Source organism: Hypomesus nipponensis, chromosome 6 (assembly GCF_054491055.1).
Source record: "Hypomesus nipponensis isolate SF chromosome 6, ASM5449105v1, whole genome shotgun sequence".
NCBI classification, from domain to species: domain Eukaryota; kingdom Metazoa; phylum Chordata; class Actinopteri; order Osmeriformes; family Osmeridae; genus Hypomesus; species Hypomesus nipponensis.
The window spans coordinates 18,118,564-18,145,225 of record NC_140366.1 but is presented as its reverse complement, the minus strand read 5'-3'; the positions used below and the strand labels follow the sequence as shown (position 1 = coordinate 18,145,225).

At 48.4% G+C, this 26,662-nt stretch overlaps 4 protein-coding genes across 9 annotated transcripts in view; all 4 read left to right on the top strand.

The window, feature by feature from the left end:
* The window catches only part of fynb (FYN proto-oncogene, Src family tyrosine kinase b), a 40,969-nt gene extending 38,946 nt beyond the window's left edge, over positions 1-2,023 (top strand). For all 6 annotated transcript variants that reach the window (XM_084699352.1, XM_084699349.1, XM_084699351.1 and 3 more), the window contains 4 exons: positions 61-137; positions 325-478; positions 1,033-1,164; positions 1,765-2,023. In XM_084699352.1, coding sequence (XP_084555478.1) covers positions 61-137; positions 325-478; positions 1,033-1,164; positions 1,765-1,973 — 572 coding nt within the window. In that variant the 3' untranslated portion in view covers positions 1,974-2,023. The remainder of the gene's footprint in view (positions 1-60; positions 138-324; positions 479-1,032; positions 1,165-1,764) is intronic.
* A 3,796-nt stretch (positions 2,024-5,819) lies between these two features.
* Positions 5,820-7,055, top strand: LOC146287459 (putative G-protein coupled receptor 139). The gene is made up of 2 exons (XM_084699296.1): positions 5,820-5,886; positions 6,049-7,055. The coding sequence occupies exons 1-2, from the start codon at positions 5,820-5,822 to the stop codon at positions 7,053-7,055; spliced, it is 1,074 nt and encodes a 357-aa protein (XP_084555422.1).
* Positions 7,056-7,576: 521 nt separating this feature from the next.
* traf3ip2a (TRAF3 interacting protein 2a) lies at positions 7,577-11,360 on the top strand. Its single transcript, XM_084700246.1, has 10 exons — positions 7,577-7,663; positions 8,120-8,142; positions 8,280-8,789; positions 8,964-9,099; positions 9,228-9,430; positions 9,528-9,616; positions 10,033-10,101; positions 10,179-10,283; positions 10,564-10,638; positions 10,729-11,360. The coding sequence occupies exons 2-10, from the start codon at positions 8,127-8,129 to the stop codon at positions 10,873-10,875; spliced, it is 1,350 nt and encodes a 449-aa protein (XP_084556372.1). The 5' UTR covers positions 7,577-7,663; positions 8,120-8,126; the 3' UTR covers positions 10,876-11,360.
* Positions 11,361-13,104: 1,744 nt separating this feature from the next.
* Positions 13,105-26,662, top strand: part of rev3l (REV3 like, DNA directed polymerase zeta catalytic subunit) — a 42,172-nt gene continuing 28,614 nt past the window's right edge. The window contains exon 1 of the mRNA XM_084699645.1: positions 13,105-14,068. Within this exon, the coding sequence (XP_084555771.1) occupies positions 13,930-14,068 (139 nt within the window). The 5' untranslated portion in view covers positions 13,105-13,929. The remainder of the gene's footprint in view (positions 14,069-26,662) is intronic.

Sequence of the window (26,662 nt, the reverse complement as noted above, 5' to 3'; positions counted from 1 at the left end):
GTGTGTGTGTGTGTGTGTGTGTGTGTGTGTGTGTGTGTGTGTGTGTGTGTTTGTGTTTAGGAAGCCTCTTGGAATTCCTGAAGGATGGGGAGGGACGAGGGTTAAAGTTGCCCAACCTGGTTGACATGGCAGCCCAGGTTTGTACTGAATCTTTTTAGATCTATGTTTGTGTCTATGTTTGTATAACTGAACTCTCTGTGACTTAATGTATAATAAAGTATGACAATAAAGTCAGAAGACGGCACTTTTCGAGCTGATGTTGAAAGATTTTGTTTTATCGCTCTTAACTGTTCTTTTCCCTGTGTGTGTGTGTGTGTGTTCCAGGTGGCAGCTGGCATGGCGTACATTGAGAGGATGAACTACATCCACAGAGACCTGCGCTCAGCCAACATCCTGGTTGGGAACAACCTGGTGTGCAAGATCGCTGACTTCGGATTGGCTAGGCTGATTGAAGACAACGAATACACGGCTCGGCAAGGTAAAGACCCTCTCTCTCTCTCTATCTATGTGTCTCTGTCTATGTCTCTCTCTGTGTCTCTCTCTCTGTGTCTCTCTCTCTATGTCTCTCTCTCTATGTCTCTCTCTCTATGTCTCCCTATCTATGTCTCTCTGTCTATGTCTCTCTGTCTATGTTTCTCTGTCTACATGTCTCTCTCAGTGTCTCTCTCTCTATGTCTCTCTGTCTATGTGTCTCTCTCTGTGTGTCTCTCTCTATGTCTCTCTCTCTGTCTCTCTATCTTTGTTTCTCCGTCTATGTGTCTTTATGTCTCTCTCTCTGTATGTTGCTCTCTGTCTCTCTGTCTCTCTCACTCTGTCTCTCTCTTTCTTTGTCTCTCTCTCTCTGTCTGTTTCTCTCGCCCTTATCACCGAAACAAACCACAGTTTGTCTCTAACGACAAACTTCTTTCCACTCAACACGAGGTCAAGGCACACACTGGGACACGCCCACCTCACCAGACAATAAACATATTCATCCGTTGATGTCACTCTTGCTTACTCATATTTTCCATCTCTCTCTCTCCATCTGTGCAGGCGCCAAGTTCCCCATCAAGTGGACTGCCCCCGAAGCGGCCCTATACGGGAAGTTCACCATCAAGTCAGACGTGTGGTCGTTTGGCATCCTGCTCACGGAGCTTGTCACCAAAGGCAGAGTGCCCTACCCAGGTGAGGAAGGGGGGGCCTGCGTGGGTAGCCTGCATGCTGCGGAGCACAGCAGGGCTATTGATTTGATATCACCGGTTGGTGGGGACAAGAGTTACTCACAGTGTCGATGAGGTGGACGATGAGGAGATTGCGTTAGAAGTGCATTTGCAATATGCAGCAGCTCCTCCCCCGCAGTTTCAAAGTTATCAAAAAATGATCTTCTGTGGTTTAAGTAGCTTTAATGTCAAGCCAGAATAAGAGAACCTTTAATCTGTTTGATGACTAGAATTGAGGCTGATGTTGAGGCCGGGGCCGGGGCTGGGGCCGGGGCCGGGGCTGGGGTGGCGTGTGGGAGTAGTGTTGAGGCCAGGAGGAGAAACACATGTTTGTCCAGATGGCCTGTACTGAGCTGGTCTGAGGAGGAGCAGTGTGGAAACGATCACGCTGTAGAGGCTGACTGGAGGAGACACCAGCCTCAGGAAGCTGCTGGGCTATTAGCGTGTAAAAAGTGTAAAAAGGGCTATACAAATACATTTGATTTGAATGTGTATGTGTGTGTGTGCGCCTGTGTGTGTGCGCCTGTGTGTGTGTACCTGTGTGTGTGCGCCTGTGTGTGTGTAGGTATGAATAACCGTGAGGTGCTGGAGCAGGTGGAGCGAGGCTACAGGATGCCCTGCCCCCAGGACTGCCCCTCCTCCCTGCACGAGCTCATGGTGCAGTGCTGGAAGAAGGATGCAGAGGAGAGGCCCACCTTCGAGTACCTGCAGGCCTTCCTGGAGGACTACTTTACTGCCACCGAACCCCAGTACCAGCCTGGGGACAACCTCTAGACTCTTCCCTGGGAATGGAGCTGGGCTGGGCGGGGTTAGGCTGGGCGGGGCTGGGCTGGGTTGGGCTGGGCTGGGCTGGGTTGGGTGGGGCTTGGCGGGGCGGGGCGGGGCTGGGTTGGGCGGGGCGCGGCGGGGCGCGGCTCCTTTGCCTGTGCACACAGGAACATGTACGGTCTCCTCAGCTTAACCGAACATCTCAGCTCTCTATAGCCTCTGACACTCTCTGTGGCTGTGTGTGTATGAGTGAATTTGGGATTGGGTTTAATGGGGTGGAATAAGAAGGAATGAATGATAGAAAACATGTGATGGTGCGATCCAATGCCTGTATTTTATGTAAATATGAAAGGTGTGTTCGCTATTTTTTTTTCAGTTATGACATTTTGACTAATTTTCTTCAACACAATAATGATGATGGTAAAGAATAGTTAGTGAATAAAACCATTTCGAAAGTAACCAGAGCACTGGTCACTATCAACCCAAAACAGTCATATAGGTCTAACAAGGCTTAAAAACTTCTTAATAAATGCCTCCAGTTTTGTACATTACATAAAAAAAATTTTAAAAAAAAGATTTCACACTCATTCATCGCTTCAGTGTATTCAAAACTTGATTGCTTAAGATGCTGTTGAAAGCTTAAAGTGAGCATGACAGTCATTCACAAACCTTTCTGCTTTTCTCTGCCCCTCCTGTGTCGGTAGTTTGATTTCACTTCATTTTTGCGCTTTCATGTGAAACTGCTCTGCCCTCCTTGAACTCATAGATGTTAGGCTGATGCTGTAACAAAGTTGTTTTACAAATGATGTATGTTACATTTTGTAATTACAGCCAAATGTATAAGAATTGTACTTTTGAACATATCTCTTCTCGCATACAAGGTTTTAAGAAAAAAAAATATTTGGTAAAAAAATCAAATAAAAAATAACAAAAAAAAATATTAGAAAATAAAAAGATACGCCTTTCCAACATAGAAATTACGCGTGTACTGAAAGGAGAATCAGTTTATTTAAGAACAGAGAGAAATGTCTGTCTGCGTTTAAGGGTCTTTCTTTAACTTGTATACGAAGAACCGTTTTAACAGACATCCTGAAGCTTCTCATGGTCCTTATCTATAGGTAGGAGTAGGAAAGTTCTAGTGGGTTCTGTCTCCCTGAACGTGGACTATGGCACATTTCCAATGCGTGTGCACCTCCTAAACATGTCCCTGTATGCACAGACCCTCCTGACAGTTCCTCCTCATTTTCATTCCTGGACCCTTTTCCTTCTGATCATTAATGTTGAACTGACCTGAATATTTCTGTTTTCTGTTAGAGTATGTTTAATTTAACCTTACTTGATTTTTTTAAAGGATTTGTTTGTACTTTATGGCAGAATGTTACTTAGACACTGGTGAGCCAGGCTGAGGAAGAGTTTTCACCTTGTCTAAATGAACTGTGGTATTTGGTCCAAGGTTTGGTTTTATGCTAATCAGTACCTCCTTGTTGTTACTCAGTTTCACAGCTAAATGTTTTAAAGTGTCAGTAACCTCCCTTGTGTATTTCTAAATTTCTTTTTTTCTTTTCTTTTCTGTTTATTTTTTTTTTTTACTTCCTGGTTTGTTAACTCAGTGACTTGGCATTTGAAATTCAAAATGAACAATAAACATTTTACACTCTTTCCAAGACACTTAAAAGTATGTGTTCTTTTAGCACTTCTGCGGTGGAACGGCTCCATGTACCCTCACTGTGTTCTCAGGGTCGTGATGACACACACACACACACACACACTACACTTCTTGCAGTTGGTTGTTTACATTTTGGATTTCTGGACCCATGTTGATGGGAGGTGTCAGTGTTGCTTGCTGAAGAGAGGACCCCCAATATCTCCTCCTAGTTGCACTGTAAAGGTAAGGTAGTCAAAAAGCCAGTATGAGTGGATTTAGATTTGGGGATTAATGGAATGAGATTGTGGTGTAATATCAAGAGCAGCCAGAAGGGGGAGTGTAAACCAACACTGCAATATGGAGGTCCTAAATGGACGAAGTGTCATAAAGCACCTCTGCCACCTCACCTCCACCAAATCACACGTCACCTGTTGTCCACCATCATAGAATGCACGTCAACATCCAACGTGATGTCCTGCTACGTGCATCCATTCATCTGATCATGCTTTGCAGGTGGGTACCCATCCAAGTGTGTGACCTGCTGTGCTGCTGTACATTTACATGTAGTCATTTAGCAGACGCTCTTATCCAGAGCGACTTACAGTAAGTACAGGGACATCGCCTTGCCCGAGGACACAACGTCATTTGGCACGGCATCGATCCGGCAACCTTCTGATTACAAACCCGACTCCATCACCGCTCAGCCATCTGACTCCCATCTACTCCTGTAGCCGTGGTGTCTGTCTGTCTCCGTGTTTCGTGACACCTGAAGTGATGCCTGCAGAAGAGCCACCCTCCTCCTCCTCCGTTGCTCTGCTCAGAATTCAGGAGTAGATCGACATGACATCACCTGACCACACCTGCCCTGGCTGCTTCACCTGCTCAACACTACTGCCGGCTCTGTGACTCCCTAACAACAGCATGCCTGCATCTGTAAGTCACCTGTGCTTTCTCTACAGCTGTAACAGTGTTGGCTTATTTAACTTGCTCATTTTATCTTGTATTGCTAAACTGAAGATCTGTGAAAGTTGTGAAAATTTAATTTCAGCTACTTGAAAGATTTTCTTTTTTTTTATGAATAATTTTTAATTTTAAGGTGTAATATATAAATTATAAAGACTTTTGATCTTGCTTACAATTCATAATATCTGAATTTAAACTGGGTTTTGGTTTTGAAAGTGATACAGAAATGACAGAAAATAGTATAATAAAGCAGTTTTTGACATTGGTCAAGTATATTTCTTGTCTCCTAGTTCCAAGAAAAGCCATTAGACACAGATGTCTTACAAGGATAACATCTTTATGTTTTCCTCTTCTATGTTTTATCATACTTAAGTGTTGGTTTATTTAGACCCTAATGAGACATGTATTGAGCTTCAGTTTTGTTTCTACAGAGCAAACAGATTCATATTCACGAGGGGCACAATTACGTATAACATTCTACCAAAATGTTTGCTTGACACAAATCCTGTAACCAAAGCATGTAGATCAGAGATGGTAAGTAATGAAATACAAATACTTTGTTACTGTATGTTTTCTGGTATCTGTACTTTACTATGTATTTTTCTGACAACTTTTTACTTTCACTCCTTACATTTTTTTAAACAAATATCTGTACTTTCTACTTCTTACATTTTAAAGCCAGACTTGTTACTTTAGTTTTAATCTGTATTGGTGGCATGATCAATATTATTTATTGTCATTGCGTGCCTTTTTTCATTCCCTGCCTATCACGCACAACCAAATGTAAGATAGTCTACAGAGTGGCCATAGAGCAAGGCAGAAGCCAAAAAGAAAAGAAAAAAAATGTTGTACACTTTTTGGTCTGGTGTTAATGTTTGTGAAAGTAGAAAAATAAAATAATAATAATAATAAAAGGTTTTGGAAATATGAGTATCTGTACTTCTACTTGAGTGAAGGATGAATGTACTTATTCCATCTCTGACGTAGATCAAGTTCTAACTAGACTAACGTAAATGTTGACATCCAAAAGTAGTTCGCTAATTTAAATGTCTCATAAGAGTGGAAGAGAATTATTGAGTTGTTAGATGACAGATGTGGCCTTTCTAATCTATGATGAAACCCTTTTGCCTTAGTCCATATTTGTTTTACAACACTTCTCTATCAACACTGGCATCACATTGAGCTTCCTAATGGTTTTATTGCAGATATGGTCATGTCTGCTATTGCCTGCTAACCACTGAAGCATGGAGGGGGCCTTTGTCACAGTTCAAAAGATCTACTACCCATTACTATGCATATTGGGTATACCAGGTTTGTATCCTCTGACTGTTATTTGATTTTATTATTTTTCAAAAAACACCTAAATTTTTAATTGACTTTGATCAAATCTAGCCTCTAACTACTCTCAGAATCATATGAAATGGAAGTAACGAAAACATTTCTGTTTACCGTCACTCATATCCCTTCTCCAAGCCAACCTGTTCACATTCTCCATGATCTGCTTCCGTAAGTGTGGAATGTCTCACACTGCTGTGATCTACCTGAGCTGCCTAGCCATCGTAGACGCCTTCTACCTGGTGTGGGTGAACCTGATGGATCTCACGCTCACCTTCTGGCAGGTGCAGCCCTTCTGGCACTCCTACCCTTGGTGCAACATCCTCGCTTTCCTGCAGTACAGCTCCCTCACCTGCTCCTCCTGGATCGTGGTGGTGTTCACCATCGAGCGTCACCTGGTCCTAAGCAGCACCACGGCCAAGCAGCACTTCTCTCAGGCTCGCGTCACCCAGCTCACCTGCGTGGCCATTATCTTCTTCTCCGCCTTGGCCTCCGTCCCCATGAGCTGGATCAACGAGGTGTCCATCGTGAACGTCACGGTGCAGGGGGAGAAGGTGGAGCTGCCCAGGTGTGTCTACAGGGACGCTACCTACACCACCGTGCTGGTGTGGATCACCACCTTCCTGTCCGGAGGCGTTCCCATCGTCCTGGTCATCCTCTTCAACTCCCTGATCGCCTGGCACCTGAGCCGTGCCAGCCAGCTGTTCACGGAGGAGGAGAGCAGGGCCATGAGGGGGCGGAGCACCAGGTGTATGGTGAAGAGAACCATCCTGCTGCTGGGTACAGTGTCTGTCACCTTCGTGGTTCTCAGCCTGCCGCGCTTCGTCACCTACTGCATTCTGCGCACCAAGTACAACCAAAAGGACTTTGACAGGAACGACTACGGGATGATCATCAACGTGGTCAGCGACGTGGCCAACATGTTGCAGAACCTCAACTCCACCACCAACTTCCTCCTCTACTGCGTGGTGAGCCGAGGGTTCCGCCAGGAGCTCCTCAAGGTGCTCACCTGTACGGCCAGGACCCGAGAGCTGGGCTCCTTCTTCGCCCACACCACCATGAAGATCTTCTCTGTGCACCACAAGCAGCCTCCGGCACCGGATCCCGTCTCTGTGGTTCTGACGCACCTCAAGCACACCCAGTAGAGATGGGGGGGATGGAATGTTGGATCGGGGTGCATTCGCTGAAGGCAATTGGACTTTTGAAATAACATTCCATTTATTTTGAATGATAGAAACCTGTTTTTCGAGGGAGTGTAACTTATTAACAAAAGAGCCACCGTATGCTTGAATAATAATCATTAGCATAAATGCATTGCTTTTACACAAGCAAATGTGCTTCCAAAAAATTTGAATGTAGCCTGATTCTATTCTGACTCTTCTTACATGTTTTATATACTCTTTACAAGTTTTACATCATATGTATATTTATGTTTTGCTCTAAGTTCCCTTTTACAGTGCTAGCACTGTATGTCTAATCACATGTTTAATCACAGTGGTGGTGCTGTAGCCTCACCCACAACCAGTACGGTTAGTTCTTCAAATTCCAAGACTCCAACTGACAAAATGGCTTCTTTGTACAAACCACAACCTGATAGGCTGACTTGGGGTGTATGTCCCACAATATTTGCATAAAGCACAAGACCTGCCTGCTTTGCAGAACCAGATATCTTCCTCCTGAACAAAAACAGTGGGAATACTTCCTGCTCCTCCCAGAGCTGGTTTCATTCTGACAGAGGAGCACACACTCTCAAGTAGGTGAAGCAAAGTCTGCACAGTCGGTTAGGATCGTTGAAAGACTGTTTGTTTGTTTGTTTGTTTGTTTGAAAGGAAACAAGATAGTTTGTCCTCAGTTCAGATTGGTCTACCAAACTGCATAGGGAGAGAGCTTGTTGTGGAAAAATGTTGGCGTTACTTTTGTAACTGACAGTTTAGCTGTATCCATGATACTTTTGTACTTTGTGACATTGAAAACAAGAGCCCTAGTTAAACATTTATAGATGGCATGTTGATGTTTTACGGTTTGTTAATGTACCTCAAAGGTAAGAAAGATGACTTTTAGTTGTTAATAGGTGACTGACAAGATTGGAAAAACTGAGAATGTCTGGGAACGTCTGAAACCTGGCGACACAACATTCTTTAAGGCCACAAATGTAATTTCCGGAATGTTTTTTGTTATGTGTTTTTTGCTTGTTTCTCTTTTGACACAGAGGAACAATGGACTCATTTACAGGTAAGCTATGAGTCATCAGTTGTTTCCTTAAAATTGCCTTTCAGAACACAAATTCACAGCATAAAAATGTGTCAACCTTCAACTCACGTCAAACCTCTCAGCGTGTCTATTTTTGAAAACCTTTTCGCGGTTACCAGGTTTCTGCACACACAAAAGCATTCCTGTTGAAACCGATGAGTCCATGACATCATCCATGGACCTGGCATGGCTCGCTTCCTGTCAGCGGTGCTTGGGGCCCGGGGAGAGACCCAGGGAGCGGTGCAGGCCGTCCCCCGAGGAGACGTTCGACTACACAGGCATGGGCTCGCCAGAACTCCCTGAGACTCTCAGGACACCACCCCCGAGTGGGAACGTGAGCCAGCACCAGTCCCAGTTCAGAGACGCTGGCCTGGCTTGGGGGGCCCTGTCTTCCCCCCTCCCCCACAGGCCTGACCCTCTGAACCCTGCCCACCCAAGGTCACAAAGCCACAAGTGGGGTCAGCACAGGGATGAGCGTGTGGCTTACCAGACTGAAGCAGAAATCTACCCGCAATCTCCTGACCAAGCAGAGGAACACTCCGTTGAAGGAGCAGAGAGCTTAGAGCTCCCCTTGTCTCTACAATCTAATTTTGACAACTTGCCGTGTCAACCAGCAAAGCCATATAAATGTGAGTGATATTTTGTTCTTTGTATTTGACCTTTGTAGTGGTGGTTGTTGATTTACAGTAGCACAATAATATGCAGTAGCATAGTTCATGCGCAAACTGGATTCCATTTATTTATTTTTTTGGTGGTGGTGGTGGGAGACTAACCCTATGCTATGTTTAATTTACCTGGTACAGGGAGCAGCCCAGTAGACAACCAATTTCAGAGACACCTCCAATGCCGGCCTCCTCCACATCCACCATGTCACGGCTGTATGGAACACCATCATTACATCCACCCACGGGAGAACCACCACCACCACCCTTTGGCCCGGTAATAGCAAAACACTTCATTCAAACTAACCATTTCTCCTCTGTCCCGCTGGACTCCAGTCAGTGTGCTGGAGACAGGACAATGGATCACAAACAGTAGACATGACTTCCCCCCGTGCTCCTCCCCAGGCCTCTGGTCACACGGAGCAGGGACACGGGACAGGAAGTCTCACGACCCTTCATGATCAACCCTCCCCGGGGTGTGTCTCCACCCAGACAAGTGATGAGTGAGAACAGCGTGGTTCCCTCCGTCCCTGGCCTCCCATCCCGGGAACACCCTGCAGGCACCACACAGGAGAGGAGGAGGACCATTTCTCTACCTGATCATTGCAGTAAGGAACCTCCACAGCGTTCATTGGTAGAGTGTAAATCCATTAGGAGCACACAGGTGACGGAGTTCACACCTTTTCCTCCCCTCCCTCTCTGCAGGAAATGTTTTCATCACATATTCTGTGGACACACACAAGGAAATACCTAAATTTGCGTCGTTTTTGATAAACCAAGGGTTCAAACCAGCTGTAAGTGAGCAAACACACACACATGGGCGTATCTAGCACTATTTTGGCTGGAGCCCCCCCAAAAGTTTAATTAGCCCCTCCAAAGAATTATTATAATTTGAAAAAAAAAAAAAACCTAACCCTTTAAATCTTCTTATTTTCAATCTAAATGTGTTCATTTCTCGTCCTAAAACCCACTAAAGGACACTTTAAAAGGATATTTTCAAAAATGTATTCTGGGGGAACATGCCCCCAGACCCCCCTAGTTTTTCTGGGTCACAGGAAAAATAATAGGAAAAAATAATTTTATCTAGGGGCTTAGCCCCCCCAAAAGTGGGAACCTAGATTTGCCCCTGTACACACAGTGTGCAATCTTCAGTTCACCCTATTAGCATTTCTAAGTAATGGAATGTTTAAATCATACTTTCCTTCGACAGATTGACATATTCGAAAGTTCGATTAGGACTATGGATGTCAACAAGTGGATGGACAGATATTTAAAAGATGTAAGTTTTAACAGTGAGATGTAAATGAACAGTGTGCCTGCAGGGGGTTCAGAGTGAGCTGAGATGTTGTTTTGCAGAAGTCAGTTTTAATCATCGTGGTAATCAGTCCCAAGTACAAGACAGACGTGGAGGGAGATGGGACGGATGAACATGGGCTCCACACCAAGTACATTCATACTCAGGTAGGCTGCTTGACACGGCACATTCTCTACACTGTTAGTGTGCCTTTAATTGGCATCAGAAAAAGGTTGTTTTGATTTTAAAAGAACTGTGTGTGAGGAAATTGTGGTTTTTATCAATGTTTTGATATGGCTGCTCACCTGCTTCACATAGGAATTCAAAACCAGGGAAAAATATCTTAAGTGTTAATCCACAACCATGCAAATCTGAAGACCCATCAGTATTCATATTGTGATTGGAAGCAGTAACAGCATCCAATCTGTTCATCTCTTATCCTCTCAGATCCAAAACGAGTTCATCCAACAACGATGTCTCAACTTCCGGCTGGTTCCTGTCCTGTTTCTCGACGCCACCAAGGTGGGCACACGACAGGACCACATTGGGATTACATATAGAGCAAACTGACTCAGCACATGCTATAAGACAGTATGTTCCTGGGTCTTTCAGAACCATGTCCCATCCTGGCTCAGGACCACCAGGATCTACCGTTGGCCCGACGACAGTAACGACCTCCTACTCCGTCTGCTGAGGGAGGAACGCTACATCCCACCTCCGCTTGGCAGGGATCTGACGATAACTATGCGGCCCCTCTGAGTTCCGCTGTCGCCGACGCTCTGCCCGTAGCGCTCGTCTTGCTCTCGGCATTGTCGAGACAAGTAGCCTGTCTTTCCCTGTAAATCAAATGTATTTTTGCTTTTTTGCTAGCTATATCAAAGGGAAATTATGTTTCAAAGTTACAAAGTAGCTGTTCGACTAGAGTCTGCAATACAGTCCACTAACCTCATGGTGGCTGTGTTTGCTATGATTCAATTCTTCGTTTACAGTGAGTTACCTGCTTTCTTCTTTCGAATATTCAGTGTAACCAATCAGTTAATTATATACACCGTTTTATAAACCTCTCTTCAATTATTGAATTACTTTTTTTTCGCAGAATAATATATTTTACCCCTATAGGCAGTATAGCCAGAACCCATAAGTCTAACCTTAAATTTAAAAAATTGGGTTAGGGTTAGTTTTAGGGATTGGGTTATGGCTATAACTAATCCTGATCTTGGTTCTGCTACCTCACCTCAACGTAACCATGTTGTTGGTTTAGGGTTAAGGTCAGCTGTTTCCCTAACCCTAAATTTAAAAATTAGGGTTAGCCGGCTGACCTTAACCCTAAGCCGACAACATGGTTACGTTGAGGTGAGGTAGCAGAACCAAGAACCATTTAATGTAACTTTACTAATGATGGGCTTATCGTATTGACGCAGTCACACACAAAAAAAGTTTATTTAGGCTCTTTCTCCAGAGGGGCAGATCAGCCAATCAGGGCAAATGGGCTGTTGCCCGGGCAACAATAGCTGTACCTGTGCACGTCCCTGATAGGCACAATAGTGATTTAGATTTGACCGTGAGCCATCCTGTCAGTGACACATCCATCATCTGCCGTCTGCCTGAAGTGAACTGAAGCAGGCGCCTGAAATACCTACTCAGTGGAGCTAAATACAGGCACGCTATGCAGTCAGTGATGGCTTCACTATCCAGGGTTATTTGATCAAGACATATCACCGTTTGTGAATGATCTGTTAGACTTATCCACCTTATCCTTGCTCGTGTGGAGACCTGCCAAGAGACCAACAACGTTTTTAAAGGTCTGTTGATGCTAAACCAGGGGCCCCTAATACACCCAAGGAGTTTCCTGAACTCGTAAATTCACTGCTTTGGTGATTGTTCCAACCCTGTCACTGCACTTGAGTGAGACTTATCTGGCCAATCCAAAAGAACCACATTTATACTGCTGTGTCTGTTAAAATAAGGGTGAAGGGAAGACTATTTCTTGTGCCTGTGTGGAACAGGAACAAGAGTGCCATAAGTGTCATCTTATCAGTGAGGAGTGATTGATTAACCGGAGCAAACTGGGCTGTGCTTCAAGATAAAGAAAACAAAAAAAGAGGTCCTTGGAAGTTATAGTTCATACTTGATGCAGGTGGAAGAGGACAGGCCATAGTCCCAATGCCATTTTCTGTTCCCATGCTTGTGTAACAGAAGTGTCGCTCCTAACAGACAGCCAAACTCTCCCTCAAGGTCAGAGAACATACTCCCACATATAAACGCTCCCACTACATCCAGATGAAATGCTAACGAATTACTTTTCATCGTCAGAGAGCCATAGGGTGTGACATCTTCAGAGAGGTGGCTGTTTGGAAAGGTTTATGGCCCATTTAATAAAGGAGAAAATTGCGTACTCAGCAGATCCTCAATTGTACCATGGAAATCCACATTGAACAGTGTTCCAGACACATGAAATACTAAAGACTTCATGCAAATATATTTGTCTTCTAGCCTAAGCATAAGGTATGGACGTCCTACATTTTGTTATTGTGATCACAGATTTAACATCCGTCTATCAGTATTGTCTTGTAGCCTACCATCATTTCTTCAATTGTACCAAATTACAAGCAACAGATTACAGGTTACATCACTAAACTAGGTAACCCCAATAATGCCCAATAAAAAGAGAATCGAAAAATGTGTCATAGCCTACTTGTATATTTCAATCCTTGTCTGTTCACACTAACCAAACCTAATAACCTAACGGTTAACCTAATCTACATTTCAAGAGCATATTTGACTTTTCCTGGCGGTTGCCGCCATAACAACGGCGTCCGGCTTCACCGCGGGGTGGCCCAGCTCAGCTAAACGAAGCGCAGAATCATAGACGGAACAAAACATCCAGGCATGCATTAGGATATATCCACCAATGAAACGTAGACTTCCTTGTCAAGGAACCAATGACAAACGAGACATGGTGGTGGTTCGTGCAGCAGTAGACTCGACCATCATGACTCCTCTGACCCGTGTGTGTGTTGGGAATGCGGCAGTGTCAGCAGCTAGCGAGCAAGTTTCCTAGTTAGTGTTCGCAGATGACAAAATATGGGTTACTGAAGAAAACTAGTATTGATTATGCTTATCGTAAAGTGCCGTTAATAACGTTTAGATTTTCAGGAAAAAGAAGCCTTGTCGCGCCGCTGTGACAGCTCACAGGCAGTGGAGGCGACCATGAGAACTCCCTAGGATCTCTGCCACACTTGATTTTCTGTTCCAGACAATCTTGTTTGCAAGCCAAGGCGAAGACGTGCTTCACTGCTTGTTGGATTAATGACACAGCCTGGTGGAATATTTTCAAGACAAGCAACAACAGTGGCTGTACAGTCGCAGCACATCCGAAATTTAGATTTTAGGATTTATTTGTTTTACCAGTCAGTTTCACGACGTTAGTTTGCAAGACATGGCTATATCGATAGTAGCCTACTCATTATGGTGGCTCGGTATTCTTCTAAAATGAAAATACTGCGAGCTGCGAGTTTCAGAGTTTAAAATCTTGAAGACTGGACTGGTTGTCATAACAGACCGAGCCTTCAGCCACCTAGCCAGGATAAAGACAGTATGGACCCAACAGTTGCAGCTCGGATTACTCATTTTTAGCTAGCCTGCCAGTGAGCTTGCTAAAAAACATGGGACGATTCCTGACGCCCCCTCGCTGAAAATAAGCAGGACTTTACCTAAATGGGATTTCAAAGAAGATAATCGTCTTCTTTTGTTTTAGTATTGAATGTCGCCCCAATTTGTGCCTCACGCGCGTTCCTAGTTTTCTCAGCAGTCATGTTTGCTGTCCGCATCGTTACCGCAGACTATTACATAGCGAATCCCATCAGAGACTTGGACGTATGTTACTCTGAATTCAGAGAGAATGATGTGAAGAAAGTCCCAGTGGTTCGGATATTCGGTGCAACACCAGCAGGTAATCCAGACCGATTTGGTTCTTTCAATTCTGATTACGGTCACGCTGCAGCTTGGTACAGTAAGGTACTGCCACGCGGTGTGGTTTGAGCATACACATTGCAAAAACATCACCAAGACAACATCTTTTTAATGCATTTAAATTAAACTGAAGCTACAGTCGAAGGTGTCTACATAGTCAGATGTCACGTTGTAACAAAGCCTGCAGCATTACTCACTATTCCGCCCGCCGTTTGTAACATGCACATCACATGGTGGCTTTGTTTTCAGTTTAGCTCTCTATTCTAGGGCGGTGGACGATATACCCCTATCCCCCACACACACATACGTTAAATCGCCAGCTTTCAGTATTTGGCCCACTTTTCACCGTCCATTAACCATGGTCCAATACTACCCTTTGATAGATGTTCTCCGTGTACTGTCTCGTGCTTCCTGATACCTGTGGAATCGTTGTGTCAAACAAAGGAAGAAAATCCTAAAAGTTCGGGCGGTATAGGCGTTAGTGGACGCTGTGCTGCACATACAGGGATAGGAAGAGACAGTTTATGATCTCGTGTAATATTCGCATTTGTAGCCCTTTTGTTAATAAAACAGCAAAATCCTATCACTCTCATTCTGTAACAAGTGGTCTCCTGCCTCCATTGTCAGACCAACTCCAGAGGATGGTCAGATACAATCTCACTGACAACAGGGCGCAAGCACAGCCTGAATATGTAGCTCTGTGCTTCTTTGCAATCTGCTGCTGGCCTTAAGCTTTTGGTTTCCTGCGTCTTTTTGCAGTTGAACTTTCCTCGGTTCCACTCAGTCGATGGATCATTTGTGGCCTCGTTGGGTTTGTATTTTCCACATGAAAATGACATCAGCATCTGGAACACATCGAGGACGTCTTTATTTTTCAATTGGAAGAAATGTCTCTGTTGAAATGTGCCTTCGAAAAACACTGTGGCTCTTGTCGGCCTCACCAGTGTAAACGTGTAGGCTGTTTGTGTTTGTTGTTGTTGTTGTTGTGTTGTTGATGTTTATCAGCGTGTCCCCGTCTGAACGTCCCAGTGTGTGACACACCTCTCATCTGTCCCCTCCACACCTTGCATTACTGGACTTAAAACCTCCAGTCTCTCCCCTCCGCATACACACTCCAACATTCCCTCCGATATTTGACACCACACTTCCTGTTTCCTCTTTGTTATACACCATTGGTCGGCTCCCCAGGGCCCAGTGTTTTGCTCTCTGAGTTGTCTGGCACACAGGAACTTGACCCGCGCTCCACTATGGAGTCTGCACTGTGCTGTGGCTCTCTAACTTGCACTGTCAGGATGTTAGCAGAGTGGGTCTCCTCTGATGACTGGGAGAAACATGGAGGAGTCTAGACGTTGTAGTCTACTTTCTGCAGTGCCCTCATGATCAGGTCTTTTCCCTAGTGTGGCTGATTGCCCAACAGTCAAATTATAATGCTCCCGAGTGCAGTTGAAATCAGTACACAAATTCATAGTCTTCAAGAAGGCACTTGCGCATCTCGGTTGTGTGGTATGTATGAAGCTTGATTGAAGGTTCCATGAACATGATACAAAGTCTGACTTTGGGGACGTTGAATTTGCTGCAGTGCTAGAGGTCCAGTCCAGCAGCGTTGATCCTGTTTGTTTACAGGCGACATCCACAAGCTGGTATTCCTCCCTGCCTGTACTGGGCCTTTAAGATGCACATTGTTTTTTAATGTTGTGTGTGTGTGTGTTCATGCTTCACACGTGTTTGTGTGCAAGGGAGGGAAACATGCATGACAAATTGACCTGAATGATGCGGTCAAGCGAAGAAGAAGGATATAAAGGGGGGGCCTCTACCAGGTCTCTCCTGGCCCCTGGCCTCTTGCCCCCTCCCCTCCTCTGTCTCTCTCTCCAGGGGGACCGGGATGCCGACTGAAGGAATTCCTCTCAGGTCCATTAACAGGATAATGGGGGGAATTCAAAGACCTGTCGGCTCATTAGTCATAAGGGCATTGTCTCCTGAATTGTTTACCTCCCCTTTCATATGTATTTATTGGATTTTCTCATAATTCTTTGACTTTACAGCGATATTTTGTATTACCTAAACTTTAATGCAACACATTAGACACGCTGTGAAGTTATCGTGCATTTGTGTCACTGTTAATTCACCTGAGTCCCTTTCAGGATTTCATTTAAATTGGTCTGTTTCCTTGCCAAAAATGTCTGCAGGACAGAAGTGGGCCACTGGTGTGAGGGAGGAGGGAGATCTGAATACTGAGATCAGCAGGAACTCTGCTCCTTGATAATCCCACCGCCTGTGAAGTTATTGTGAAGAAATCTGGGGCCCAGGTCCACTCCAGATCTTTAAAAAGCCAGTCAGGATGAAGGGGCCTTCCAGTGAACTGGAACACACACACACCATACACACACACGCGTCATACACACACACACCATACACGCACACGCACCATACAAATACACAACCCCCTCACTGCCTTTCTAGGTCTTCCTTTGTTTACCCTTTTCCAACTCCTTCTTTGGACCGTCCTCTCCATAAGGCGGTCCAATCAGAAGGATCCGTCCCCCTCTGAGGTGTCTACATTCCTACCCTGAAAAGACTTCTTCGTCTCACGTCCTGTTTCTATCACAGCATCTCCACGTCATACTAAAAACACTCAGGATATCAATCACATGCAAAGCAGATAGGTGTTTTGGTCTGTCTGACTGACCCAAGTGCCAGCGGTGGTCTTTCTGGAGGATTACAGTGCACTAAAAGCTGAAAAGCACTGTTTTTTCATGAGGTTTGGATGACCTACTGCTGCAGGCTACAAGGCCCGAGTCGACCATATCCTAGCCTGCTGTAGCCTCCCCTGTGCCAGTGCAGTGAGACTCCATAGCCTGTAGCCTGGATCTGACCTGGGGTTGGGAGGTAGGCCTTAGTCCTGACTGAAGGGAGGATTTCCTGAGGTCTCGCTCGCTCTCTCTCTCTCTCGCTCTCTCTGTACAGTACACAGATGCCCTTGCTGCAGAAGCCGATCCTGGCTGATTGATGGCTTTAATGGCTCCCTCCGGTTCCATAACGGGGCCTAGAATGCATCACTGGTGGGGGCAGGACTTTACCGCAGTATCCATCCTCCTGTTCCCTCCTCCTCCTACCCTCCTTTCCTCCCTCTCTCAGCCTTGGACTGGGTGACAGGCAGGTGTCTACTGTAGCTGCCAACCCTCAAACAGGTCTCACTCCCCTCCTGAAAATCACCACAGCTCAAGGTACAGCTTATTCTAGACACAACTGCCATCTCCAGTCGACACAACAGATTAGAGGGGATATGAACATTGCGTAACTCTGTGATAGATTTCTGAAATTCGACATGAATAACCCAGTGTAGAGGATGCTTAGCGTTCTAGGTTCCACCTGTCATCTCTCCGTGGGGCTGGGGCACCTGCCCAGGTGAGCCGTGTCAGGGTGCAGAGTAAAGGGGCTCGTCTCTCCTATCCCCTCATCCACTTCCAAAGGTTTGCCCCCGTGACCCCAGTGCTCTGCCCCCGTGACCCCAGTGCTCTGCCCCCGTGACCCCAGTGCTCCGCCCCCATGACCCCCAGTGCTCCGCCCCCGTGACCCCCAGTGCTCCGCCCCCGTGTTTCAGCCCTGTCACCAGGCACCGTGAAAGCCCAGAGAGCGGAGCTAGACTGTGAAATTGCTGCTAATGGCCCAGGCTGTTGTTGTTTTTCTGCAGTTCACAGCAGGGCTCCTGTACTTTGATGCCCCGTCTGCATCTTTCCACCCACCTCTCTGTCTGAACCTGGCCTGGACACCTTTCAGTCCTTACACGTCTGAGTGAGAGCGCCAATTTCGAGGCTTTTTGTGTGATTAGGCTGTGCAGGTCCTCAGACCTGATCGATAGGAAACATGTCGCGGTAATAATACTCAAAACGTGGCTGGCTGTCTGCCTGGGAGTGGTTGGCTGGCTGGTTGGCAAGCTTCAACTGGTGAAATCGTGGTAGGTGTTCTGCTTCTTCAGATATCTGTTCAGGAGGGCACACATGCTGGCAGGCAGGCTGACAAACAAGGCTGAGTGGCCCCGGACTATCCAGACGCAGTATGAAGAGCTTGTCCATAAATGCCTGCCTTAACCACATTACAGGGGAGCAGGGCAGACAAGCAGGCAGACAGACAGACGGGTTTCAGTGTGGAGGGGGAGATGTTTCCTGGCTGTAGCCTGTCGCTGTCTCAGGGTAACGTGATTAGCTGGGTGAGGGATCTGCAGCTGGATCTGCATCTGTGGCCAGTGTGAGGATTTAGGAAGCACTTCCTTCTCTCTCTCCGTACTTAAAAGAACCACTGTTTTGTGTCTCGAGTTGTTTGATGTGAAGTGTTGGGCTCCCCATGGGGAGCCCACTCCACAAGGGGCCCTGGCTGGATTGGTGCTGTGTTGAATGGAGCAGGTTTCAACTGTGTGGTCCCTTTAGTCCAAGAGGACAAACGATCGGGCACGTGGAACCAGGTCGGCCGGATCTGCTGGGAGCTAAGGTGTTCCTCTCCGGCTCCTTTTGTGGAGCAGAAGAGAGAGGGGAGAGGGGAGCAGGGATAGGGGAGAGGGGAGCAGGGATAGGGGAGAGGGGATAGGGGAGCAGGGAGAGGGGATAGGGGAGCAGGGATAGGGGAGAGGGGAGCGGGGAGAGGGGAGCGGGGATAGGGGAGAGGGGAGCAGGAAGAGGGGATAGGGGAGCAGGGATCGGGGAGAGGGGATAGGGGAGCAGGGAGAGGGGATAGGGGATAGGGGAGCAGGGAGCGGGGAGAGGGGAGCGGGGAGAGGGGAGCAGGGAGCAGGGATAGGGGAGCAGGGATAGGGGAGAGGGGATAGGGGAGAGGGGAGCAGGAAGAGGGGAGCGGGGAGCAGGAAGAGGGGATAGGGGAGCAGGGATAGGGGAGAGGGGAGCGGGGAGAGGGGAGCAGGAAGAGGGGAGAGGGGAGCAGGGATAGGGGAGAGGGGAGAGGGGAGCAGGGAGCAGGGATAGGGGAGCAGGGATAGGGGAGAGGGGAGCGGGGAGAGGGGAGCGGGGATAGGGGAGAGGGGAGCAGGAAGAGGGGAGCGGGGAGCAGGAAGAGGGGATAGGGGAGCAGGGAGCGGGGAGAGGGGATAGGGGAGAGGGGAGCAGGGATAGGGGAGCAGGGATAGGGGAGAGGGGAGCGGGGAACAAGGAGCGGGGAGAGGGGATAGGGGAGAGGGGAGCAGGGATAGGGGAGCGGGGAGCGGGGATAGGGGAGCGGGGAGTGGGGATCGGGCCCTGGGGCTCCTGGGGCGATGGTCCGTGGTGATGGAGAACTCTGCTGTGATTAACACCTTCTTTAAGAGAATGAAAGAATTTGCCGGAGAGAGAGAAGGGAACATGAATTGGAATGAGAGAGCACTTTGGACTGGTCATGCTGTGCCTTTCAATCTGGATGTTAATGGTGCAGACACACACACACACACACACACACACACACGCAAATGGATTAGATTTAGATTCTCATCAGTAGGTCTTCCTGTAGGAATCTGAAAACAGAGTTTGCTTTCTAGTGATGATGATGAGGACTGTGTGGTGTTTTGGTAAGCAACCATTCTCCTTGTACGGACCGGCATCTCATTAAGTCGACCGTTACAAGTATGCGGAACGTCTCGATCAATTTTTAATTCCTCGGCACTGTACACAGCCTGTATGTGAGGCAGGCTGATTAAAGGGGGAGGGGAGATATGTTGAGGAAGCCTGGCTCTAAAAATAGCAGGGCTTGTTTTTAAATGCACCCAAGCCTGCGTCTGTTGTATGAGTTAGGGAGGGTAGGCATGGGGAGGTGGGGTGGCAGGGGAGGGGATGAAAGCTGGCTGACCAGAAATGATCTTGTGCCGTCTCCATTTTGAAAATAATGTCACGCTTTCCTCCTTCTAGAAACCATATTTTCTCAGAGGAGAAAGGTCTCAACCTGTTCACCATTTCCCCTTTGTTCTCCTTCCATATTTGCTTTTGTGTCAAGGCAATATCTCAGCTGTAATTTACTGTGTGTGTGTGTTTGTGTGTGTGAGAAAGCCAGAGTGCACGTGTGAGATCTCACTCGTCTAATGCACCAATCGCACCTCCCCTCCGCCTGGTGATGTGTGGCAGGCAGGCAGGCATGCCGTGAATATGAAATAGAATCGCAGAGAAAGACGAGGGGAAGCACATTCTAGAACGCCTCCGTTGGCCTTGTCAAAACTGCCAAATACATGACTATTGAAACCCATGGACTCACGTGGATGAGATCAAATAGAAATGTGATTTTAATATACATTCGAGTGTTTACACCCCTCTCCCCATCCGCTTCTTTACAGCTGCATAGGACACCGGTCTACCCCAACAAAGCAAAATGTAAACCAAAACAAATTCCTTTACACTGCCAACCCACATGGAACCAGGAAACTTGCATCACCTGGATCTGGTCTAGATAGAAGTCTGATCTCTCGTGTCTTCCAAGCTAGCCTTGATTCACTTCTAGTGTCTGGCTGCGTGGCTCCTCTTCGGAGGCTGGAGGGTGGATATGCTCTGTCGAGGACAGCTTTCCGCGCAGCCCAGCTGCTAGGGTTGCCTCTAGGGGTGGGGGTAAAATTGATTCACATATGAATCCCGATTCAGTCTTCTAGCGATTCACCAATTTCAGAAATCGATTTTCTTTTTTAATGTAAAAAAATAGCAATCGTGTATCGATTTTTAATCGAACCTGACCCCAAAAATTGAATCGTGAGGTACCAAAAGATTCCCACCCTTAGTTGCCACCCATTCCGGTTTTCACAGGAATGTTTGAACTAATGTCCCTGTAAAAAATAAAATGTATTTTTCAATTTGAATTTCATAGTTTAAATACAACGGAATTTGCCATTTCTTTCTACTGCTACTCTGTTTTCCTCCTGGAAAAGTTCAAACATCCAATTTGTGTCCAGAAACGGGTAAAACACAGCGAAGATTGGACATGTGTAGTTTTATTTGATTGATTTGCAGCACTACAGCTCTTTTTCTATGGCTCTGGCCACAGTCAAAAACATGACCAATGTCACAACTTCACAAACATGCACGTGCGATTACCGACAGTAGAACATCAGTTCAGTAGCTCGTTAGTTTCTGGGAGCTAGCTAGGTAGCTAAAATGGCAAAAAGACAGCTGCAGAAACGCCAAAAACACAGGCCAGGGTGATAACATTGTATGAAAGCTATGTTTCCAGGCTGTGATATCAACTGGATATCTCCAGGTGAGCAACAGTACATTATACCTGCTAGGCTGTGCTTTTCTGTAGCTGATCCGATCTCCAAAGCACCCCATATGCAACTCTCCTGCTCTTCCCCTTTATCATATGATTCCCACCTTTTCTGTGTTTCTGTCTCTGTGTCTCTCTCTTTCTCTCATGCCCCCTATTCTCTCTCCCAATCAATCCCCCTCTCTCTCTCACCCTCTCTCTCTACCTCTCTCTCTCTCTCTCTCTCTCTCTCTCTCTCTCTCTCTGCGTTTCTGTGTCACAGAGGTACTCAGGATGAGACTAGCTGCCCATGCTGATAAGGATCTACAGTGGCGCTGTGTGGAGGTGCCGCAGGTCCAGCGCATAAAAATGGAGACACAATGGGTTTATTTGATCTCATATCTCTCTTATTAATACTATTAAGGAGGGGTACATTTACATAATGCCTTCATTTCATCACCGCTTCCATATGCGGACGGCGCTGACTGCTGTTTTCAAACAAGATTAGATGACGCTTCGGTTGTTTATTGTCTTAAACCTCTTCAGACTATGGGATAAGGCCTGCGTGGGTCGTGCGAGATGTGTGGTTGATTATCAACAGTCCTGGATCGTACGGTAGATCGTACGGTAGATCGTACGGTAGATCGTACGGTAGATCGTACGCTAGATCGTACGCTAGATCGTACGCTAGATCGTACGCTAGATCGTACGCTAGATCGTACGCTAGATCGTACGCTAGATCGTACGCTAGATCGTACGCTAGATCGTACGCTAGATCGTACGGTAGTTACTCAGACATTGGTCTTCACGCAGCCCCTCTTTCATCCTCTTTATCAGAACCTCTCCACAGCACAGTAATCAGGGCCTCCCCTGTATCTGCTGAGTTGTGTCTGTCTGTGTGTGTGTCTGTGTGTGTCTGTGTGTGTGTGTGTGTCTGTGTGTGTTCTCTGTCTGACTGATGGGTCTACTTACTTCTGTCTGACTGGGAGCAGAGACACTGAGGATTCCTTGCTGGTCACAGTCGGTGGCCTCCCTTCCTCCCTCTCTCTTTCTCCTCTCTCTCGGTTCTTCTATCCTCCTGCAGCCTTTGTTCTCTTCCAAATAAGGAGTGAAGTCTCCTCAGAATGCAGGTCCCTGTTTCCTCCCCTCTCTCCTGCTGTCTGTCTGACTCCCATATCCCTGTCTTCCTCTCTCCTGCTGTCTGTCTGAATCCCATATCCCTGTCTTCCTCTCTCCTGCTGTCTGTCTGACTCCCATATCCCTGTCTCCCTCTCTCCTGCTGTCTGTCTGACTCCCATATCCCTGTCTCCCTCTCTCCTGCTGTCTGTCTGACTCCCATATCCCTGTGTTCTATCCCTTTCTCTCTGTCTGCCTCTGTTTCTCTCTCTCCCTCTGTTTTCTGGCTCTCTCTCTCTCCATCTCTCTCTCCGCCCTGTGTCAGGAGCGTTCTGTCTCTGCAGGTTTCATGTCTGTTTTTACAGGACACAGGCAGGAAGCACAGAGTGACCGGCTTAGTCGTGCGTGAGACTGAAGCCTGTGCTGACCTCTGTGCTGCCCTCTGTGCTGCCCCTGTCAACCTGACCCCCCCCTCTCCCCCAGACCCCCAGTCACATACCTGAACTCTAACACAGTGACAAGCAGTAATGGAAGCTCAAGAGGAGGGTGAGAGTGTGCGTTTGTGAGGGGCAGTCTAATCCAGTTGGACAGATCCCTCCTGGTGTGTGTCTGTGTGTGTTTCTGTGTGTGTGTCTGTGTGTGTTTCTGTGTGTGTGTCTGTGTGTGTTTCTGTGTGTGTGTTGATCCTTAGTGTTGACACTAAACACTGCGTGCCTGTTAGCGTCAGGTCCTGAGAGGAGCTGCATGTGGGGCTGTGCTGCCCTCCCTCCCCATCCCCATGGGCTCAGCATGGGAGCTCGAACTGAATTAAAGTCTTGCTCCTCCCTCTGTTCCTCCTCCTCCTATATCCTCCCCTCATTCACCTCCTTCCCCCTCAACATCTCTTTTCCAGTGGAGTGTAGAGGCTTCTCTCTGTGGCTGGCTCCTCAGGGGAGAGGCTGGGGCCGGGGCCGGGGCTGTCTCGGGGCCTCTGATGTCCATCATCAAGTGGAGCTCTGGTCAAACACACAAGGGCTTAGTGTCTGGAGTGTTGGGAAGAAAGCAGCCAGGATTACACAGTTCGTCCTCCTAAAGCTTATTACATTCTAACTCTCTCATTCACTCTCGTTGTGTGTCTCTCTCTCTCTCTCATTTTCTCTCTATCTGTCTCTCTCTGTCTCTCCCTCACTCTCCATGTCGATCTGTCAGTAGATCTCTTTCTCTCCGTCAGTCTCGCCAATCTTGCTTTCTTTGTCTCTTCTCGCTCTTCTCATGCTGTGTGTCTGTTGGTAGTTGTCTGTTTTTTGTTCTGGGTAATTCTCTATTTGAGTTCCCTCTCTCCAGATGGAGGCTGTGTGTGCGTGTACAGCCTCTCTACCTAGCCCTATGTAGAGAGCACACACTGTCTGGACTGCCTGGGATGGTGTGTCTGTGATTGATTGTGTGTGTGTGTGTGTGTGTGTGTGTGAGGCATTGTGTGTTCCTCTCCTGTAGTGTGAGCACAGTTGGATCTTGTAGAGCATTGATCGACAGAAGGTTTGGCACACGTCTCTCTCCCTCTCCCTCTCCCTCTCCCTCTCCCTCTCCCTCTCCCTCTCCCTCTCCCTCTCCCTCTCCCTCTCCCTCTCCCTCTCCCTCTCCCTCTCCCTCTCCCTCTCCCTCTCCCTCTCCCTCTCCCTCTCCCTCTCCCTCCCTCCCTCCCTCCCTCCCTCCCTCCCTCCCTCCCTCCCTCCCTCCCTCCCTCCCTCCCTCCCTCCCTCCCTCCCTCCCTCCCTCCCTCCCTCCCTCCCTCCCTCCCTCCCTCCCTCCCTCCCTCCCTCCCTCCCTCCCTCCCTCCCTCTCTCTCTCACCCCACCTGCATGTGAATGTGCTGTGTGTGGGGTGTCAGGTGTGCTGCCTGACAGCTGAGGCCCATCAGCCTCCTGCCCGCCTCGCTCTCTGCTGTGGACACTGTCCAGAGGTCCACCCTCTCCTCTCAGAACAGGAGGCCAAACCAAGCACAGCTCACAGCTCCCCCTCTCCTCTCCTCTCCTGTCCTCAACCCCCCACCTGGAATTCTCAGTGTTCCTCTGTCGTCATGCCAGCACCCCCCCTCCCCCTTCCAGCGGCCCAGTGCTGACGTCAGGCCGTGGCGGGCCCTGGCCTGCAGCCCTGCTCCTGGCTGGCCGGGCAGAGGGCCAGGGAAGGCCTGGCTGAGGAGGGCAGGAGGGGTGGAGCCTGGCTGGGTCTGCCCCAGCTCACAGCCCGGAGGGCTGGGGAGATCTGGTGGTTGTTCTCCAGGTCTGGCCCAGATCCTCAGCCCTCCCTGCTCAGCATGTACTGTCGTGCACTCCAGGACACAGTGCAGCCTGTGACTCCCTGGGTGGGTAGGAGAGCGAGGGAGCTAATGAGTCTCTTGTATTTGGGGGTTTGGAGGTTTCTCCCTGGCCTGGGTTCAGACCTGGGTGCAGGTGGTAGTTTGGAGGATTGTGGTGGATTGTGAGGCTGCTATGTAGCCTCCAGAGAGAGGCTGAGTGGTGAGGATGAGGCTTGAGCGTGTGTTGCTTCAGCTGGGTTTCATCTCAGATGGTAGGAGGGTGCATTCCCTCCCTCCCTCCCCTCCCTCCCTCCCTCCCTCCCCTCCCTCCCTCCCTCCCTCCCTCCCTCCCTCCCTCCCTCCCTCCCTCCCTCCCTCCCTCCCTCCCTCCCTCCCTCCCTCCCTCCCTCCCTCCCTCCCTCCCTCCCTCCCTCCCTCCCTCCCTCCCTCCCTCCCTCCCTCCCTCCCTCCCTCCCTCCCTCCCTCTGAGGTCTGTGGAATGATCCAGCAGTGTGCAACAGGGCTAGGAGAGATCAGAGGCAGCTGCACTGTTTCCCTGCCAGAGACCTCTCCTGTGCTGCCTGGGAGAGACCAGGCCTCCCCCTCCCTCCTCCTGTCTCTTCCTGCCCTTCCTCCTGCCCTCCCTCCTGCCTCCCCCTCCCTCCTCCTGCCTCCTGTCTCCTCCTGTCCTCCCTCCTGCCTCTTCCCTCCTCCTCCCTCCTGCCTCCTCCTCCTGCCTCCTCCCTCCTCCTGCGTCCTGCGCCGGTCGTGCTGGGGGGAGAGGGAGGAGGGGCTGGTGTCTGAACAGCGTGTGCTAAACGAGCGCTCCCTGACACACACACACACACACACACACAGGTCTGTCAGGGTAGGTGTGTCCCCAGTGGTAGATGAGCTGCGTGGGGGGGGGGTAGTGGTGCTGTAAACAGATCAACACACTTCAACCCCCTCCCTCTGTCTGCTTCAGTTCAGCTGATCCACACAGACCAGGACAGAAATAGCATCCTGCCTAGCCATCTGAGGAAACTCTCTCTCACACACACACACAACACGGGTATTGCAGGATCAGCATCTCGTCGACATGGCAAAAACAATCCCAGATTTGTTTTATTCCCGTCCTTCAAAAGAGGCCACCAGTGTTGACTGAGTGTGAGCTGTGACTGCATGTGCAGTAGAAGACAGAGCGCTATACGACCCTGCGTAATGAGTTTATAAAGCAGTGGCATAAATGTCCTCCTTCCCTTTTTTATGGGCTGATCACTAGCAGGAGACCCCCCCCCCTCTCGCCTAAAGATAATTTAGGGAGCAGATGATTGGAGTAAATCCATTACAGAGATGTGATTTAAAGGAGAGTCTCTGTCTCTCTCTCTCCTGTTTTCCCTCTCTCCTCCCTCTCATCTCACTGCAGTCTCTCTGCCCTGCTCTCCCTCTCTCCTCCCTCTCATCTCACTGCAGTCTCTCTGCCCTGCTCTCTCCCTCTCTCCTCCCTTCATCTCACTGCAGTCTCTCTGCCCTGCTCTCTCCCTCTCTCCTCCCTTCATCTCACTGCAGTCTCTCTGCCCTGCTCTCTCCCTCTCTCCTCCCTCTCATCTCACTGCAGTCTCTCTGCCCTGCTCTCTCCCTCTCTCTGATGGGGGCTCTCTGTAGTGGCGCAGCAAGTCATCCACAAACCGCAGAACAGAGGCGTCACGTGAGATATGCAGCGTGATAAACACACACACACACACGGTTCAGAATTCTGAATCCTGTTTGTCTTATGAAACCCCAGCATGTTGTCCCTCCCCCCAGCATGTTGCCCCTCCCCCCAGCATGTTGCCCCTCCCCCCAGCATGTTGCCCCTCCCCCCAGCATGTTGTCCCTCCCCCCAGCATGTTGTCCCTCCCCCCAGCATGTTGTCCCTCCCCCCTGCATGTTGTCCCTCCCCCCAGCATGTTGTCCCTCCCCCAGCATGTTGTCCCTCCCCCCAGCATGTTGTCCCTCCCC

Bases quoted from the DNA above. Each gene is read 5' to 3' on its own strand.
- traf3ip2a (XM_084700246.1), top strand. The intron at 9,100-9,227 runs GTAATAGCAAAA...GCTCCTCCCCAG, and splicing joins CACCACCACCCTTTGGCCCG to GCCTCTGGTCACACGGAGCA. The intron at 10,102-10,178 runs GTAAGTTTTAAC...GTTGTTTTGCAG, and splicing joins TGGACAGATATTTAAAAGAT to AAGTCAGTTTTAATCATCGT.
- LOC146287459 (XM_084699296.1), top strand. From the start codon at position 5,820: ATGGAGGGGGCCTTTGTCACAGTTCAAAAGATCTACTACCCATTACTA. The intron at 5,887-6,048 runs GTTTGTATCCTC...CCCTTCTCCAAG, and splicing joins ATGCATATTGGGTATACCAG to CCAACCTGTTCACATTCTCC.